We start from the raw sequence: 15,897 nt of genomic DNA on the forward strand, positions 1-15,897 counted from the left end.
GGCCAGAGGCTGCCGCGCCCCCCCCCCCTTCCCTGGGAAGGCAGGGATTTGGATCCAGAGCAGGGAAGGAAGAGGGGTGCTGCTGTCAGGCGGCCACGTCTAGTGAGGGGCTGCTGGACCGGCCACGGGGTGCTCAGGGTGGCGTGGCAGCAGCCCTCCAGCTCTGGCAGACGGTCGGCATGCCCTCTTTGGAACATGGGAGAGGATGGTGTGGGGCTGGAGGGCCTGGGCTTTCCTCCCTGACTTGGGGACCTGTGGCACTCCCTCTTCCCTCTGCTGTGGTTCTTCCGAGGGCACGCCTAGTAGCTGGTGCTGAGCAGTGTGGTTCCTGGACTGGCCTTTTATCTTTTTACACAGGAAACCATTTCCATTCTCTTAAGCGTAGATTCCAGCCATAACACTGACCATGTGGGTGCCGCAGGTGTGGACAGATGCCCTGGATGCTTTCACACCAGCTCTTGCATTTGCTCTCCTAGTCTCCTGCACGAGGCCTGGCTGTTTGAATGGTTTCTGTTTGTTGATGTTTTCTGCTTTCCTTTGCTTTGTTTATGCTTCGCCGTAGCCCTGAATTTTTATTTTCCAGATTCTGATTTATTCTTGTCTCTTGCCAGTCCTGTGACTTAGATTATAGCACAGTTGATTGGGGTGATTATAATTCTTTTGAGACCTTAGCACTTGGTTCCTACCAGAACAAAGAGAGATGAAGATGAACATCTAATTTCTTTAGTTACGGATTGAAACAAATTTACCATACTTCTTCCAGATAAGTTAATTATAACCCAATTTTCATTAGGTTTTCCTCAGCCAGAGCTGCTCATTAGCTGACTGGGCTCTTCTGAAGCTATTGAATTGGACTCTCCTGGGTGTAGGGCCTGGCGTCTGTATGGTAAAAAGTCCTCCATGACTTTGACGCACTAGTGGTAAAGGTCCCTTCTAATTCTAAAATCCTGTTACTTAATTTTATACTTCTTTAAAAAAATCAAAATAATACATGCATATAGCTTTAAACTCATACAGTACTGGAGAGTGTATTAAGAGAAAGCTGTTTCTTTTCTCTGTCCTTCCTTTATTGCCAGTTGCCAGTTCCTTTATTTGCTAAATTTTCTGTAAACTTAGGTTCATCCTTTATTTTTTCCTAACCTATATTCCAATAGATCTGTCAAGTGCTATCAATAATTATTCCAGTGCTCAAATAATCTATTTGTTTTTTAAAAATGCCCCCCCTAGCTCCTGTTGGATTGGCTTTGTCTCTGGATCTGGTTCATGGACATCTTGTCGTTTCTCTTTCTTTTCCTGGGTCCTTCACTGCCTTATTTGTGCTTTATTTCTCAAGGAGAGGAACACAGGACAGATTTTGTGACTGCTTGTCGGAAAAGACCTCTATTTTACCTTCAGATTTGAATATCAGGTAGATGTTATTTTCATAGGACATTTGTTTTGTTCTGTCCAACTTTCAGGATTGTTGGGAAATCCAGAGACTCTCCCCTTCCTGATCTTTTGTGAACCGATTTTTCTCTAGGACTTTTTTTTTTTTTTGTCTTTTGTTTTTAACAGTTTGATTATGATGTGTCTGGATATAGATTTTCTTGGGTTAATCCTGTTTGTGGTTCACTGACCTTGAATCTGTAAGCTTACATTTCTTGTCAAATTTGGGAAGTTGTCAGGCATATCTTCAACTGCTTTTGAGCTCTGGACTTAATTTTCTCATTGTGAGACTCCGATGATGTGAACGTTATTGTCCTCTGGTCCCTTGAGGCTCTTTTCTTGGGAGCCATTCCACTTCTACAGAGAGCAGTCCTACATCCTCACCGCAGTGGGATTGGCTAGGGGATGGCCGGGGAGTGGGGGAGACGAGGGGAGACAAGCTGTTATCTGTAACTGTATGGAAGGCAGTATTTGAGAGGGACACTTTGGGGAGGCTGGGGCAGAAATAGTGTTAGTTTGTGGACAACAAGGACAGTGAAAACAGTGCAGGGAAGGTATTGTTTCTGTGCTGTGACTCAGCACCGACACCCAGTGTTACAGATGGATGTCAACCTTTGGACGCACATCTGTAGATGGCACGATGAGGGGGGACGCTGAGCGGCGCCTCCTGGTCACAGAGAGGGAGGGCTTCACATGATGGGAGAGTCCCAAGCTGAACTAGCTGCTCTTTTCATGGAACATCCTTTCTGCGTGGAGGAGCAGCTGACGGACTTTGGGCAGGTGTTTTCTGGAAAAGAACAAAGTGAACTGGCATTTAAGGAAAACAACTGGAAGTGTTTGTTGCTGGTGATTAAATTTGAGATATTGGAGAATGACATACAGAAGATGCACAGAGCTTAGCGTGCCAATATTTTACAAATGACCAGTGATGACGACACAGAGTCATCCTTGGGTAGAGGATCCGTTCAAAGTGCACGATGGACCAGTGGATTTTAATGCCATGGAGTACAGGTTCATTGCTGTGGCTTCAGACTCTACATTGCCGATAGTCTTTAGGAAGCTACCACGTGTCGAGTTTTGGTGTAGCATCAAAGAAGATAGCTACGACTGTCTCAAAAGCTATTTCAAGTGGCCTCTCGTTTCCAGTGATGTCTGTGTGTGAGGTGGGGTTTTGCTCCTCTGTCAGCCAGAACCACATTTTGTAACAGATGAATGCAGGTGCAGTTAGGAGAGTCCAGCTGTGATGTGTTAAACCAGGTGTTAGAGGCATTTGCAAAAAAAGGTAGAATGCTACTATTCTCATTGATTTTTTTTTTTTTGTAAAACAGTGATTTTTCATAATATTTATGTTCAAATGTAATGGGCTTATTACTTTTAAATGAATGAATAAAGAAATATATTTAAAATTTCTCATCTTGGATACAGCAAATACCAAGAGATACAACCACTTAAAAGTTGTTTGGGGTTCTTCATAATTTTAAAGATTGCAGAGATGTCTCCAGACCAAGTAAGTTTGAGGAATTACTGGTTAGAGTTATTTGCCCTAGAAGCCCTCCCAAAATGGGAGGGTAAGCCACAAACACATGGATGTGCTTATAAAAGTGGTTTTTGTTGATGAACCAGCTCAGAGGGAAGTTAACTTAGAGCACATGGCCTTTGTCTTTCCATCTTCCTCCTGAGTCTGCTGAGGGAAGTGCCATGCAGCTCTCGCTGTGGGCACCCCCCCCCCCCCCCGCCATTTCCCAGAGGCCCACCTCTGGCCCATGGGCCACCTTGGTCCAGGCGCACAGGAGTGGGGCAGTGGGTGTGCAGGGTGACTGTGAGGCTGACTGGTGAGCACAGGGAGGTGGGCAACTTTCACATGGCCAGCAACGCAAATAAAACCACTTCTCTCTAGCAAGGTGAACAGGTGTGGCCTGTTTGGGGGCATAGCAGTTTCCAACATCTGGTTAAACACAGAAGAACCCCAGTTGTATCTTCCTCAGTCCAAGGTGACTCTGAAGTGAGTGACAGAAGAGGAAACCATGAGAGGCTCAGCAGCAGAGGAAATACACGAATAACGAACTTTCTGCTTTTTATTACTTCTTCAGATCCTCTGTCGATGGGGCCTCAGAAAGCTCTGGAAACCATCGGTGCGAATTTGCAGAAGCAGTACGAGAACTGGCAGCCAAGGGTAAGCGCTCTTTCTTTGCTTTTCTCTTTCTTTCTTACAGGGAAGCTTCAATTCCTTGGTTTCAAACAGCATTTGAATCCAAGCGAGAGCTTTTTACGGACCCCCAGTTCATGTCCCTTGGTGGCAGGCCAGTCCTCACTGCACCCTCCCTCCTGGGCTCGTGGATGTGCTTCTTGAATGAAGGTGGTTGGACACTGGTGGGAGCCCTGGGCTGGACGGTCTCTTACTCATTTGGCCTGAGTTTTGCCCCCACAACCTTGAGACACTGAAAAGCATTTCTCATGTTACTCTTAAATCATGGTTTTTCTTTTGCACAGGAAATGTATTTTCAGTAACTTTCCCGTAACCTACCTAGTTAGAGCTATTCCTTCTGTCTTCAGTTTTCAAACAGTTGAGAAAAAAGCACTCAGTATTGAAAAGATGACAGCTCTTATATGCCTTGTCTTTGATTCAAAAGGTGAGTTTCTTTTTAGGGAGCCAGTCACCAATTACTGTGCCTTTTGTTACTGATGTCCTGATGTCTTACAATTTCGTGTTTTTTTTTTTTTTTTTTTGTTTTTTTAACAGTGGCATGGAATATGGTAACTGTGTCAAATTGCCTTTTAAGATCTTGAGTTTTCTCGTGAACCACTCCAAGACCCACTTCCTCTAGCCTTGCTCTTGAGCCCGTTTGAAGATGTAATAATTGTAGCAGAAGATTAGAACTTTGGGGTGTTTATGGAGCTGCCTTTCCATTCAGCTTTGTATGGTGGGCTGGCTCTGGAATTCTCTGTAGGGTGCGGCCACGCACGAGGTGGGTGGCCGGTGGCCTTGCTTAAGCCTTTGCGGTCTTCTTCCCTTCCTTTTTGGGTGTCTACCTCATGGAAGCAAGTGGCTTAGGGGCGTGAACTCTGCCTGCCTGGGATTTCATCTGTGGACTGTTTGTCCCCGTGATCTGGAATTAGGGATTCTTTGTATGTTATTTACATTTTAAGAGAACAGCCAGAAATGAGTCCATTGTTGCCTGTCACAGTGCCCGCAGGTCAATTCTGCTGCTGCCCATGGTTGTGGGATTACTAGGTGGTGGAGACTCTGTCCCCCATGTGTTGAGAGGCGGCAGAGACTAACTTGTAGAGTCAATAACCACAGACTCCTATTCTTCAGAAGGCAGTTTCTTAGTGGTGATTCTGATCTATGCCTAGGGGCTTTGCTTTTTCCTCTGTTAGATTTATTACCTCTTGATGGTTATATAAAACTCAGGAGCCTTTCTTGTGAGAGTACAGTGCCTTTGGGCCTTGGATGAGGCACAGAGAGGTATTTCCACAGTGTATCCCTTTAGAGACAGTCAAAATGCCTACTATTGTCAGTAGGAAATCGCTTCTTTAGGGACTTTGAAGGCACTCCAGGATCTCAGTGATACCACCCAGGTGCTGATGGGTGCGTGCAGTGCAGACAGGTTTTCAGGGCACATGTGACAACACACAGGTAATGTCTGTTGGAAGACTTGACGTCACTGGCATCTAGAAGGTGGAGAACCAGCAGTGTTTAAATTTAAAAGAACGCCTTTCTGACTTACCTACATCTGACCATCTCCTGGGTTTGACTTAATGCTTTGGGTTTTTGCTGGATTCATTTATTTAAAAGAGAAGGCAAGCAGATAAATTCAGATCTTCCAACTGTGTTCTCCACGGCACATGCTCTGCTGTTTTAATTACTTTCTTCCTTTTAAAGAAATATTACATAAAAAGAGCTGGTCTTTGAGAATATGGGCTTAATATTTCAAGATATTGTATGTTTATTCCTTTTGGTGTGATTTACAATTTTGGGGGAGTGCTAAGAGTCGATTTACTGCTAGCTTTATTATTAGTTTAGCTTGGTAGGCATCAGCTAGTTCACACTAGTTGGCAGTACATAGAATCTTCGAAAGTAGGATCTATTATTATTTTTAATCTAAATTTCTGTCTAAGAGCAGATCTCTCCCATGGCATCTGGAAGAGGCATTACCATGTAAGGCAGGCAGCATTTACAGAGAGGGAAATGATGACAGATCCAAAAATGACAGTAGAATTGGCATGGGGTTGAGAAGTTACCCTCTCAGGTGGCAGGAGGGTGTCTGCAGGAGGCTGGCAGTGGCACAGAGGGTGCCGTCCTCCAGGCGGCTGGCTCTTAGTCTAAGCAACGAGCTTCGAGTCAGTGGGATTTCAAGAATGGATCTGCAAGGTCATGTTTCTAGATTGTAGGGTGCTTCAGAAAAGGTGTGGGTGCACCGGTGCCAGTAGGACCCCATCGGGGCTGGTTTGTAGAGAGGGATCGGAACGAAGTGCCAGCTGTACCCTAGAAGGAGCCATTCACACCAGTGGAGGGGCTCTTTTGCCTGCATTTCCATCAAGACATGGAACCACAGCAGTGAATACTTAGTATTTTCTGTTTTGAACGTCAAGACGATGGCATTCCTTTTTAAGTACGATGAAAAGGTTTGAAATTTTGCTGCTTCCAACTGTCAGTGGGATCCACCTGTTCAGAAACGAGCCTAAGGTAAGGGCAGTGGCAGGAGCGCTCAGTGGCTCACTGGTGACAGTCGTGGGGCAGTAACAGTGCTCCGGTGCAAGTGGCATGCTTCCCCCTGCTCTCTGTGAGCTCCTGTGGGTTACAAGAGAGGGAGGGAGGCCAGCTGCACCTGGCCTCATAGAGTTTGCACAAAACATGAGACAATTACCAACCTCAGATGGTTGTGTGGAAGGCAGCCTGTTCCTTACTGTAAATCAGGGTCCTTTGAAACATTGCAGAGCTAAACTCACCCCATTTTATTGCGCTCTGCAAGGCCCTGATAGAGCCGATGTGTCATCTGCAATAAAACGACGGGAGTGGGGATCCCTGGGTGGCGCAGCAGTTTGGCGCCTGCCTTTGGCCCAGGGCGTGATCCTGGAGACCCGGGATCGAATCCCACGTCGGGCTCCCGGTGCATGGAGCCTGCTTCTCCCTCTGCCTGTGTCTCTGCCTCTCTCTCTCTCTCTCTCTGTGTGACTATCAAATAAAAAAAAATTAAAAAAAAAAAAAAAAAAAAAAAAACCGGGAGTATTATTAGGGACCAGATGTCCCTAATCCGGTCTTTTTTTCCTCCTGTACTGTGAGACTCAGAAAGGTGGAACAGCTGGAAATAAGGTTATATTCATTAGTGTTTGCATGCGTCTGTGTGGCTGTGGGTGGGACATGTGGGACCCTGCTACCCCAGTGCTACCCAGGAGGAGCTCAGAACCGACCGCGGGAAACCTGCCCACCTCATGCCTTGGAGAGTTGACATTCTTCCTTAGGCTCTCTCCTCTTTGCCTTTTTTTTTTTTTTTTTTGCCTTTCTAGCTTTAACTATTCAGGATTAAACATTTTGATAAAAGTGATTTGGGGTCAGGAAGGAATTTAGAGAAGCTGTGATGGTGATATTTTTTTCCCTGAGGCTGCCAGACTACCAGGCCTGGATTTCCTCTCTAGGCCGATTGAACCCTTGTCTAAATAATTTATCAGTTTGCCACCAGTGAAATTTTTCTTTTGATTAAATTTAAGGCTCTGCCTTAGTACCTCGTAGGTACATAAATCTGTGTTCTGCAGGAGATTGAAGGAAGAATGCCAACTGTTGTTCCAGCTGACAGTCCTGCAGATAGACAGCCCTCACTGCTGGCCCCGGAAGTCCCAGCTGGGTGTGTGACTGGGCGATAGGAGTGGGGATTACAAAGTGGAGCAGGTCCAGTGAAGAATGCATGTGTCCGAGGCCTTTCCTAACAAGGAGGGGCCTCTGGCAGGTCAGCGCGGGGTGTAATGGGCCAGAACGGAAGGGAGGCTGCAAACGAAGGTCTCGCCCTGTTGCTCTCTCCCCAGAGTGCTGCAGACCAAAGCTCCTTTCCTTGAGGAACTGTCTGCCCTCCTGGGGGGCCTGAGAGCAAATGGAGGTGTGTGTAGCTCACTAAGGTAGGCAAAGGGGCTTGGCGAGGATGCCACTGTCGGCGGTGTCTGAAGTGATCCCTGGCTCCTGAGTGCATTTTGTAGCAGTAACCTAGCAGTCTGCGTGTGTGCACGGGGCGGGGGAACGATGACACATGCCCTCTGGACCTTCCCTAGAACAAGCCTTGCTTGTGGGAGGAGCTCCTTCTCTGGGAGCCAGGTCTGTGGGTACACTTCCTGGGGCGGCGTGTGGGCCATGCGTTCCCTCCTATCCTTTGGGTCACCATGCTCCCCCTGGTTGTCACCACCGATGTGCGGTTGAGGAATGGAAGTCAGTTTACCTGTTAGACAGAACGTGCTCTTGCAGTGCTTCCCACCCGGCAGAGTGTGTGTGGGGTGAGAAGTCTGTCTGGGACAAAGCAGGGCTCCATCACTTGGTCACCAGCTACGTGGAAATCATTGTTGCATTTGAATTTAGGCGACAAAGGCCTTTCCTTTGGTTTTGCTCATGGAGTTGCTCGTGTGCCTCAGAGAGCGAGCTTGAACAGACAGCCCCAATGACTGCACTGTTTGGTGTGAGGGGGCAAAGGCCAGCAGACAGCTTCGTTCATGTTGGGGGCATTCACGGGTTGTCCCGCAGGCCTCAGGCCCGGGTGTTGTCTGCCAACCCCAGCACTTAGGTTTTGGTGGGGATGTGGGTGGGATAGCTCCTCACCTCTTCCCTGGGGTGGGGCTGATGGCTTGACCTTCATCTCAGGGACAGAGCATCCAGTGGCCCATTTAATGCGCTGCCAGACGTTTGAGCCCCTGGGTGCTAAGGGAAGGGCCCTGTAGCCCACCGCCCTGCTGGTGACTCGCGCCCTGGCCTGCGGTCTCCTTCCTGGGGCTGGTCACGGCGCCCGGGAGCCTCAGGCTGGGGTGGTTCCTCTGGGGGGAGTAGAGGAGAGCGGCGTGTTAACGCTGACAGCTCTGGCGCCTGAAGCCCCCAGTGAGCTTTATGCAGGACGCAGTGAAGACTTGTGAGTGAGTGGTTTCCACCTTGACTTGGGGTTCTCAGAGTTGGATGTGGATTATTGAGGGGGCAGCCAGCTTTGCTGTGGGTCTGTGTGCCCCACCTGGGAGCTGCTCTGGACAGATTTGTGGACGAGGCCGATGGGGACTGTTTGTTGTAGTGGCTCCTGTTGGGCCAGTCACACGGTGACTTTAGTCCCAAACTGATGTGGTGCAGCGGGTGAGAATGGCCCTGTAAGGCAGGGAGCTGTCGTCGCTGACACCCCACTCACATCATCATCCAATCCTGCTGCCCCAGGCCAGCTGGCTCCCCCTCTTCTTCCTCCACCAGCCGGGCTTCCTTTTCTGTGGGTCCTAAGCTGGGGCTTTCTGCACCTCGTGTTCTGTGACACTTTGCAAGCGAGGGCGCACAGCCCAAGTAGGAACCGGGGAGATGGCTCACACTTTATGTGGCTCAGGTCTGGTGTGAAGCACTTGTACCAGGTCCTGGTTAAATTTGTATGACAGGGTAGGCAAAGCCTTCCAGTCCTCTTGGGGTTAACAGTTGTGTTTTGACGGTGACTTAACTGCTTCCCCCCCAGAATGCTGAGACTTGTACCTGTGACAGACACATCAGTTATATTTTTGCTTCGGCTTTGAGCACGTCCCTGCACTTCATGCTCACCCCGTTCTCACTGCTCGCCCGACAGCTGCTCCATGCACTGTGTTCGGGGAGAATTCTGATATGTGCTCCTGGGCAGCCCTACCCACACACCTCCTGTCCCCTCCCCAAAACCAGTTTATACCCAGCTTCTTCCTGCTAACCCTGCCTGCCATCACGTTCCATCGAAGCAGAGAGGCAGCGGTGGCCCTCGGCCATCACTCAACTTCCAGGCACCACTGGTGAATTCTTTACAAAACCACAAATGCACTAAAGAAGAAGCAGGTGATGCTGCAGCCCATCTGGAGGCACAGCAGCCTCGCATAGCTAGGCCCCTGGCTGTCTGCGGCGGTCCGTGAGGATCACCCTGCATGGTGCCACCGCGGTGTGGGCCCCGGGTGACATGGGGCAGCTGGCATGGCTGTGTGACACTCCCGATGGGATTTGGGCCCCCGTGGTTTTGAGCGGGGCACCGCCCAGCACAGATCGGTCAGGTGTCCCTGCGGCGACGGTCACTGGCAGCCCCCGCACCTCGCCTTCCGCGGGCAGGCAGGAGGCACTTCCCAGCGCGGGTGCCTCCTCGCTGGCATCGTGCGGGAGTGTGCGGGGGTGTTGTGGCCTGGGATCCGTGGGAGGAACACTTGCTGAATTGTTGCCATGTTGTTTCCTAGAAATGGAATGTGGAGAGCTTACTGCAAAAAGTTAGGGTTTTTTTTTTTTTTAATTTTTTTTCTTTTATTTATTATTTATGATAGTCACAGAGAGAGAGAGAGAGAGAGAGAGAGAGAGAGAGAGAGAGAGGCAGAGACATAGGCAGAGGGAGAAGCAGGCTCCATGCACCGGGAGCCCGACGTGGGATTTGATCCCGGGTCTCCAGGATTGCGCCCTGGGCCAAAGGCAGGCGCCAAACCGCTGCGCCGGGTTTGTAAGTGTGAAAGGAGGGTTCACAGGAGAAGGAGACCAGGGACAGAGTCGGCTCGGGAGGTGGGGAAGGCCAGCGCGGCTGCAGAGCTCTGCCCGGCGACCCCGCTGCCCGCCCGGCCTGCGCTCGGGCCTACGTGAAGTGTCGTGTTTCTACAGAGAAACGGGGCTTAACTCTGTCCTTAACAAGCCCATCAAGGATCTGGTCTCTCATCTTCACGTTCTTTTTTAACGAGAAAGCTATCTCCGTGTGTGACAAATTGCAAATGAGGCCCAGGCGCTGTGCGTCTGACGCTCCAGATCCGCGCAGTGCCGGCTTCCCGAGTTCACCCGGCGGCCCCGGGACTGAGCGACGTGCAGACAGCTCTGCAGGCCGTGCCAGGGAGGGAAGTGAAGTCTGAGGAAGTGCGGGCTCCGGGAAAGTGGAAGCTACGGAGCAGGAGGCAGTGGGGTGCAGAATCTGGGGGAGGCTGTGAGGAGCCCACCGTATGCTCGCCATATGTGACGGGGAAGGGTTGTCAAATCCGGCTCCAGCCAGATGAGAAAGTGCTGATCTAGGGGGTTAGTAGCAGACTGGAGGGGAGTGGCCGCTTCTGCTCACTTGACTTCATTCCATCAGGAACCCGTATGTCACGGCAGTGGTCTTGAATTGGGCGTTCACGATGGCTTCTGGGTACCCCTGCCTCAAACGTCAAGGGCTTGCTTGCTGGTGTGGAATGGAGTGGAGGTGGGATTCACATGATGGGATGACACGGGGAGCGGGAGTGGTGTGGCCCGTGTGCCTGACCCATCTTGCCCAGCATCGCGCTTCAGAGGTTGGTTCCTGTGCCTGCGTGCCGTGCACGGACCAGTATTTGAGTCCCTCTACAGCTGGGTGAATTCCATTGGACGGACACACTGCGTTTGTCCATCTGCTTGTGGACACCTTTTGACTATCCCGAGTCACACTGCTGTGGACATTTACACGTACAAGTGTTTGTGCGGACGTGTGCTTTGAGTTCTTTTGGGTGTGTACCTAGGGGTAGAGTTGCCGAGTCGAATGTGACTCTGTGTTTACCCTTTTGACAAACTCCCATAGCAGCCGCACCTCCATTCTCCTGGCAGTGTCCCTGTCCTCAGCAACACTTGTCATTTTCTGTGTGTTTAGTAAGTAATAATAGTTTATAAGCTGTTACTAAGATAGCCCTCCTGGTGGGTGTTAAGAGGCATCTCTCTGGTTTGGATTTTCATTTCCCTAATAACTAGTGATGTTGAGCACCTTTTCATGTGCTTATTGGCCATTTATTTGCATGTCTGCTTTTGGAACATGTCTATTCAGATCCTATACCGTTCTTTAGTTGGGTGATATGTCTGTATTGTTGAGTTGTAAAAGTTCATAAAGGAGACTTTTCAACTGACTGAACCAGAGTTTTTGTTGTGAGGACTTGTGTCCTTTCCAGGTAATGTGTGTGATATCTGCTGACGACCTCACAGCAACATTTAAGTCCTAAAATAGTCTTCAGCCTCTTCCATTTGTTCCACTTACAAAATGTTTATTAAGACGTTTTAAAATGGGGTGCCTGGCTGGCTCAGTAGGTTGGGCATCTACCTTCGGCTCAGGTCATGATCTCGGGGTCCTGGGGTCGAATCCCACATCGGGTTCCCTGCTCCGCGGGGAGTCTGCTTCTCCCTCTCCCTCTGCTGCTTCCCTTGCTCATGTTCTCTCTCTCTTTCTGACAAATAATCTTAAAAGAAAAACGAGGTTCTAGGACCACACCACTACACGTACTGTGTAATTAGTTATTATTCTAATTGTATGTGTATGTGAAATAACATGTACTCCACACAGTTCACTAGGTGTTTGGTTTTGAGAAGCAGTGGCTGGCTCAGCCTGGATTGCATGATGTGGAGAGACTTCTTGTCAGGGTCGGTCCATGTGGACGGCAGGGGAGGTGGATCTCTGTGACAATCCCGGTACCGTTCTGGGGGCCCACGGTGGACAGGGGCCTCCACAGTGGTCAGGGTCACTTCCACGCTGGTGGCTGGTCACTGACATGCTGTGTCCCCTGGGTCTCTTGTCTACTTTAGCTTTACTTGTGCTTTACCCTGCAGATGTTTTTTGTACCCCTTAAGGCTTGGTGACTTGATTTTCTTTTCTGATGTATTTGTCTATTTGACACGTGTTTACGTGTGGCCTGCCCGCAGGAGGCTCTGCCAGGGCGCGGGTCTCGGTGGGACCCAGCCCTGCCCCCGGGGCTCACATTCTGGGGGTTGTCACTCTGTGTCCTGTCGTGGTCGTGGTTTGTGGGGCTACAAGCCCCATGCTTCTAACATCACCTCATGACCTTTCTTTACTCTCTCTGCTCCTCAACCTCAGCTCTCCGCTAGCTGCATTTTTTTGGTTGGAGTTTCAAGATTAAATTCCCGCAGGAAAAAAAAAAAAAAAAATCCCCCCCAGAAAAGTGTTCACTATTCCCCGGGTGGCCCGGCTGTGTGGTGAAACAGGAGAGACCAGAGGGCGTGCGCCGGGCATGAGTGGTGCAGCACTTGCTTGCAGCAGAGGAGAGCACAAGGACCCTAGGGTCCCCTCCACGCTGCTGCTGACCCCACCCAGGCAGTGTGGCTGCCCACCCCTTCCATCTCGCTGCAATGAAAGGAGCCCCCAGGAAGCTGGGGGCACGTGAGGGCCACTGACTCCTGCATTGAAGGAGCACAGGGGACACGCCCTGGGTCTGACCCAGGCAAGACAGTCTCTGTGCAGGCTTTGTGTCCCGGTAAGGAGGTGTGCAGGGCCCACGGCCATTCTTAAGTGGCAGATTCCAGCCTACCTTTCCCAACATTTCCCAGCAAAGGGAGACTGTGGCTGGCCCAGCATACCTTGCATTTATTTATGTATTTTACCATGGTCCTGCATTCGCTGGCCAGTCTGTGGATCAGTCCCGCAGAACTGCGGTTCCCACCCGGTACGCGGCTGTGACCCGGGGGCTGGGTGACAGATGGCTGATTTGGCACATGACCTAACCAGGAGGATCATACAGGACATGGGTCTGTGTCTTCGAGGGGGTTTCTCCTTAAGGGCTGCGGATAGGGCAGGTTCCTTGATGGATTTTTTTAGTTCTAAGTTTCTTTTATAAAAACAATCTTAGCCAAATTTCAGTGAAGTCCAAGGAAAGAACCCAAACAATAAAGAAGTACCTCAAGATTTCAGGAAATTGAGTCATGAGAAGTGCTTTGCTAAACTTTGCAATTAAATGGGGCAATCTAAATGAGATGCATAATTTTCTAGGAAAATTAAGTGACAATAATTGCCCTCAGAAAAGATAGAAAATCCATAAGCATGGGAGAAATTGAGAATGTATCAAATGGTCTTCTCCTAGTCCTCCTTCCTGTAAAGCATATGAAGTGTGGGGGAAACACAATTCTATAGGTATTTGACTTCTGTTGTGTGAAGATATTAAAAATATGTTATATTTAAAAAGCAAAGTATAAAAGAAACAATGTATTCAGTGGACTTAGAATATGAACATGTACCTTGTAGAAATTTAGCTATTCCTGCTTGTCAGATTAATAGTGTAGGTGTGTATGAGACACGTGGGTGTGGAGCTGGATGGATGGGTGGACGGATGAGTAGATGGGTGGGTAGGTGGGTGGGCAGGTAGGTAGATGCACACCTGGACAAGTCCAGCTGCCTGGCTTTCTGATCATTCGGATGCCTTCCTGGGAACATGCCCTGGGGGACTTAGCCAGGGCTGTCTCTTGGTGTCCCCAGTTTCTTTTTGCCTCCTGGTATCTGTTGTGTTGGTTAATTCTAGTCCTAAAAAGGTGTAGATACACAGGTAGGTAATCCCTGAAATGATACACAAAGCATTTGTCATGGCGAGTGTAGGGTAGATACAGAAGACTTTGACCCTAAATTCTTCTGTATATCTTGCATTTAAAAATCCTGATTATTTATTGCTTTAATAATAGGCAGCCGATTTAAAGTAGCCATTCTCCATGTGTCGCCTTAGTGTTGGAAGGGGATTATGAGGCAGAAGGAGCCATTTGGGACTTTTGCCTTCAGGTCATGAGATTTACGTGCAGTTTGTTCTGACCTTTTTATCTCTCTCTCTTGTTTCTGTGCCACGTGTGTGGTGTGCGTGACATATGTGTACATGAGGTGTGTGCGACTGTTGTATGCGGGTGATATGTATATATAACGTACGCAGTGTGTGTGTATGAGGTATGTGATGTGTGCAGTGTGCACTGTGTGCAGTATGTGTGTATGTGGCATGCGTGTCTGTGTCGTGTATATGTGTGGTGTGTGTATGTGTGTGCCCGCATGGGTTGGCGCAGCTGGAGAGCTTTGGCAGGTGGTTTGCCTGGGCTTGTCCTGTCTGGGGGACAAGCTTCCCTTCCTGTCCAGTGCCGTGGCCTTTGGAGTCTGCTGGAGTCTGGGGGGCATCTGGCTCCTCTGTGCCAGCAGCTACACAGACTCAGGGGAGGGGCACGGTGGGGGCACTGCCCTCAGTGGGTGGCCAGGCAGAGGGTCTCTGCTTGGCAGGCCTGTAACCTTTGACTTTGTTGATTGGCACCAAGCATCAAAACTGCTGAGCTTGTGGAGGGCATTTAACCCAAGAAAGACAACAGTGACATTTTAGTGCTATATTAAATACTCTTTTCTTTAAAAAAGAAGGGAAACATCTTGAAATAATAAATATTGGCCACGCATAGCACCCTACAGGGTTGACATGAGGGACGGCCGTCAGAAGGTGACAGCCCTGTGTCCACGGGCTTTGCGACCCCAAGGATGGAAGTGCCTGATGGTGTTGACATGCACACATGTGTTGGTAGTGTGTGCACATAGTGTGGGCTCTGGCCAGCTGTGGCCACAGGCGCAGGAGCCTTGTTGGGCTGGACATGGGTGTGAGGCTGGCACAGCTGGGTAACTTCAGATTCTTGCGCTAGCCTCTAATTAGAAGAAATAATGGTTTTTGTTGTAGTTTTGATGTCTTCATCAGAGTGGATAATTACCATTATTAGTGCACAATCATGGGTAAGTGAGCAGCACAACTCATTGATGGAGAGAGCTGCAGATAATGGACCAGATCATGAGTTTTACTGTCCTCTGCTCAGGGATCTGATTGTATGGTAGGGTCTACAGGAGAGCCCCCTCTCCTTTCCCTAGCACCATAAGTGTCTCACACAAGAGCCTGGGGAACTTAGGATGCGAGTGGCTTAGGGCAGTTAAGTGTGGCTAGAGGGTTTTCATGCCTTCCTAACCCTAAAGAAACTCCTTTGTTTTACAAAAGTTGTATTTTATTTTATTTTATTTTATTTTATTTTATTTTATTTTATTTTATTTTATTTTATTATTTTTAATATATATATATATTTTTTATTCATGAGAGATAGAGAGACAGATACACAGGCAGTGGGAGCAGCAGGCTCTCTGCAGGGAGCCCAATGTGGGACTCGATCCCAGGACCCCGGGATCATGCCATGTACTGAAGGCAGATGCTCAACCCCCAGGTTGCCCCTCAAACATTGTCCTTTAATTAATGTACTTAATGACGACTCTGAACAGTGTATTATGGCGTTCGCCTGGAGCCAGGGGACCTGTGTGAACCCCATGAATACTTGTGACCTGGGGGTAATCTCCAGAATTTGTTTCAGCTCCGATGAGCTGTGGTTCTGAAACGGGTTTATTCTCTCTACTTAATCTGGCCGGAAAGACTGCACTATCGAGTAAAGCCGATTATCTTCTTGGAGGTGAGCATTTTGGACAATGTTGGGCCTCATGTCTCCAGGACACAGGATTCGGGAGATGGCGATCATGCAACTATGTTTCTGTTTGC

At 49.1% G+C, this 15,897-nt stretch overlaps 1 protein-coding gene across 4 annotated transcripts in view; it reads left to right on the forward strand.

Annotated features, from left to right (window-relative positions):
- RPTOR (regulatory associated protein of MTOR complex 1) overlaps positions 1 to 15,897 on the forward strand; it is a 333,774-nt gene that overhangs the window by 79,657 nt on the left and 238,220 nt on the right. For all 4 annotated transcript variants that reach the window (XM_077854547.1, XM_077854548.1, XM_077854546.1 and 1 more), the window contains exon 3: positions 3,516 to 3,598. In XM_077854547.1, the coding sequence (XP_077710673.1) occupies positions 3,516 to 3,598 (83 nt within the window). The remainder of the gene's footprint in view (positions 1 to 3,515; positions 3,599 to 15,897) is intronic.

The sequence above is a fragment of the Canis aureus genome, chromosome 16, assembly GCF_053574225.1.
Source record: "Canis aureus isolate CA01 chromosome 16, VMU_Caureus_v.1.0, whole genome shotgun sequence".
NCBI classification, from domain to species: domain Eukaryota; kingdom Metazoa; phylum Chordata; class Mammalia; order Carnivora; family Canidae; genus Canis; species Canis aureus.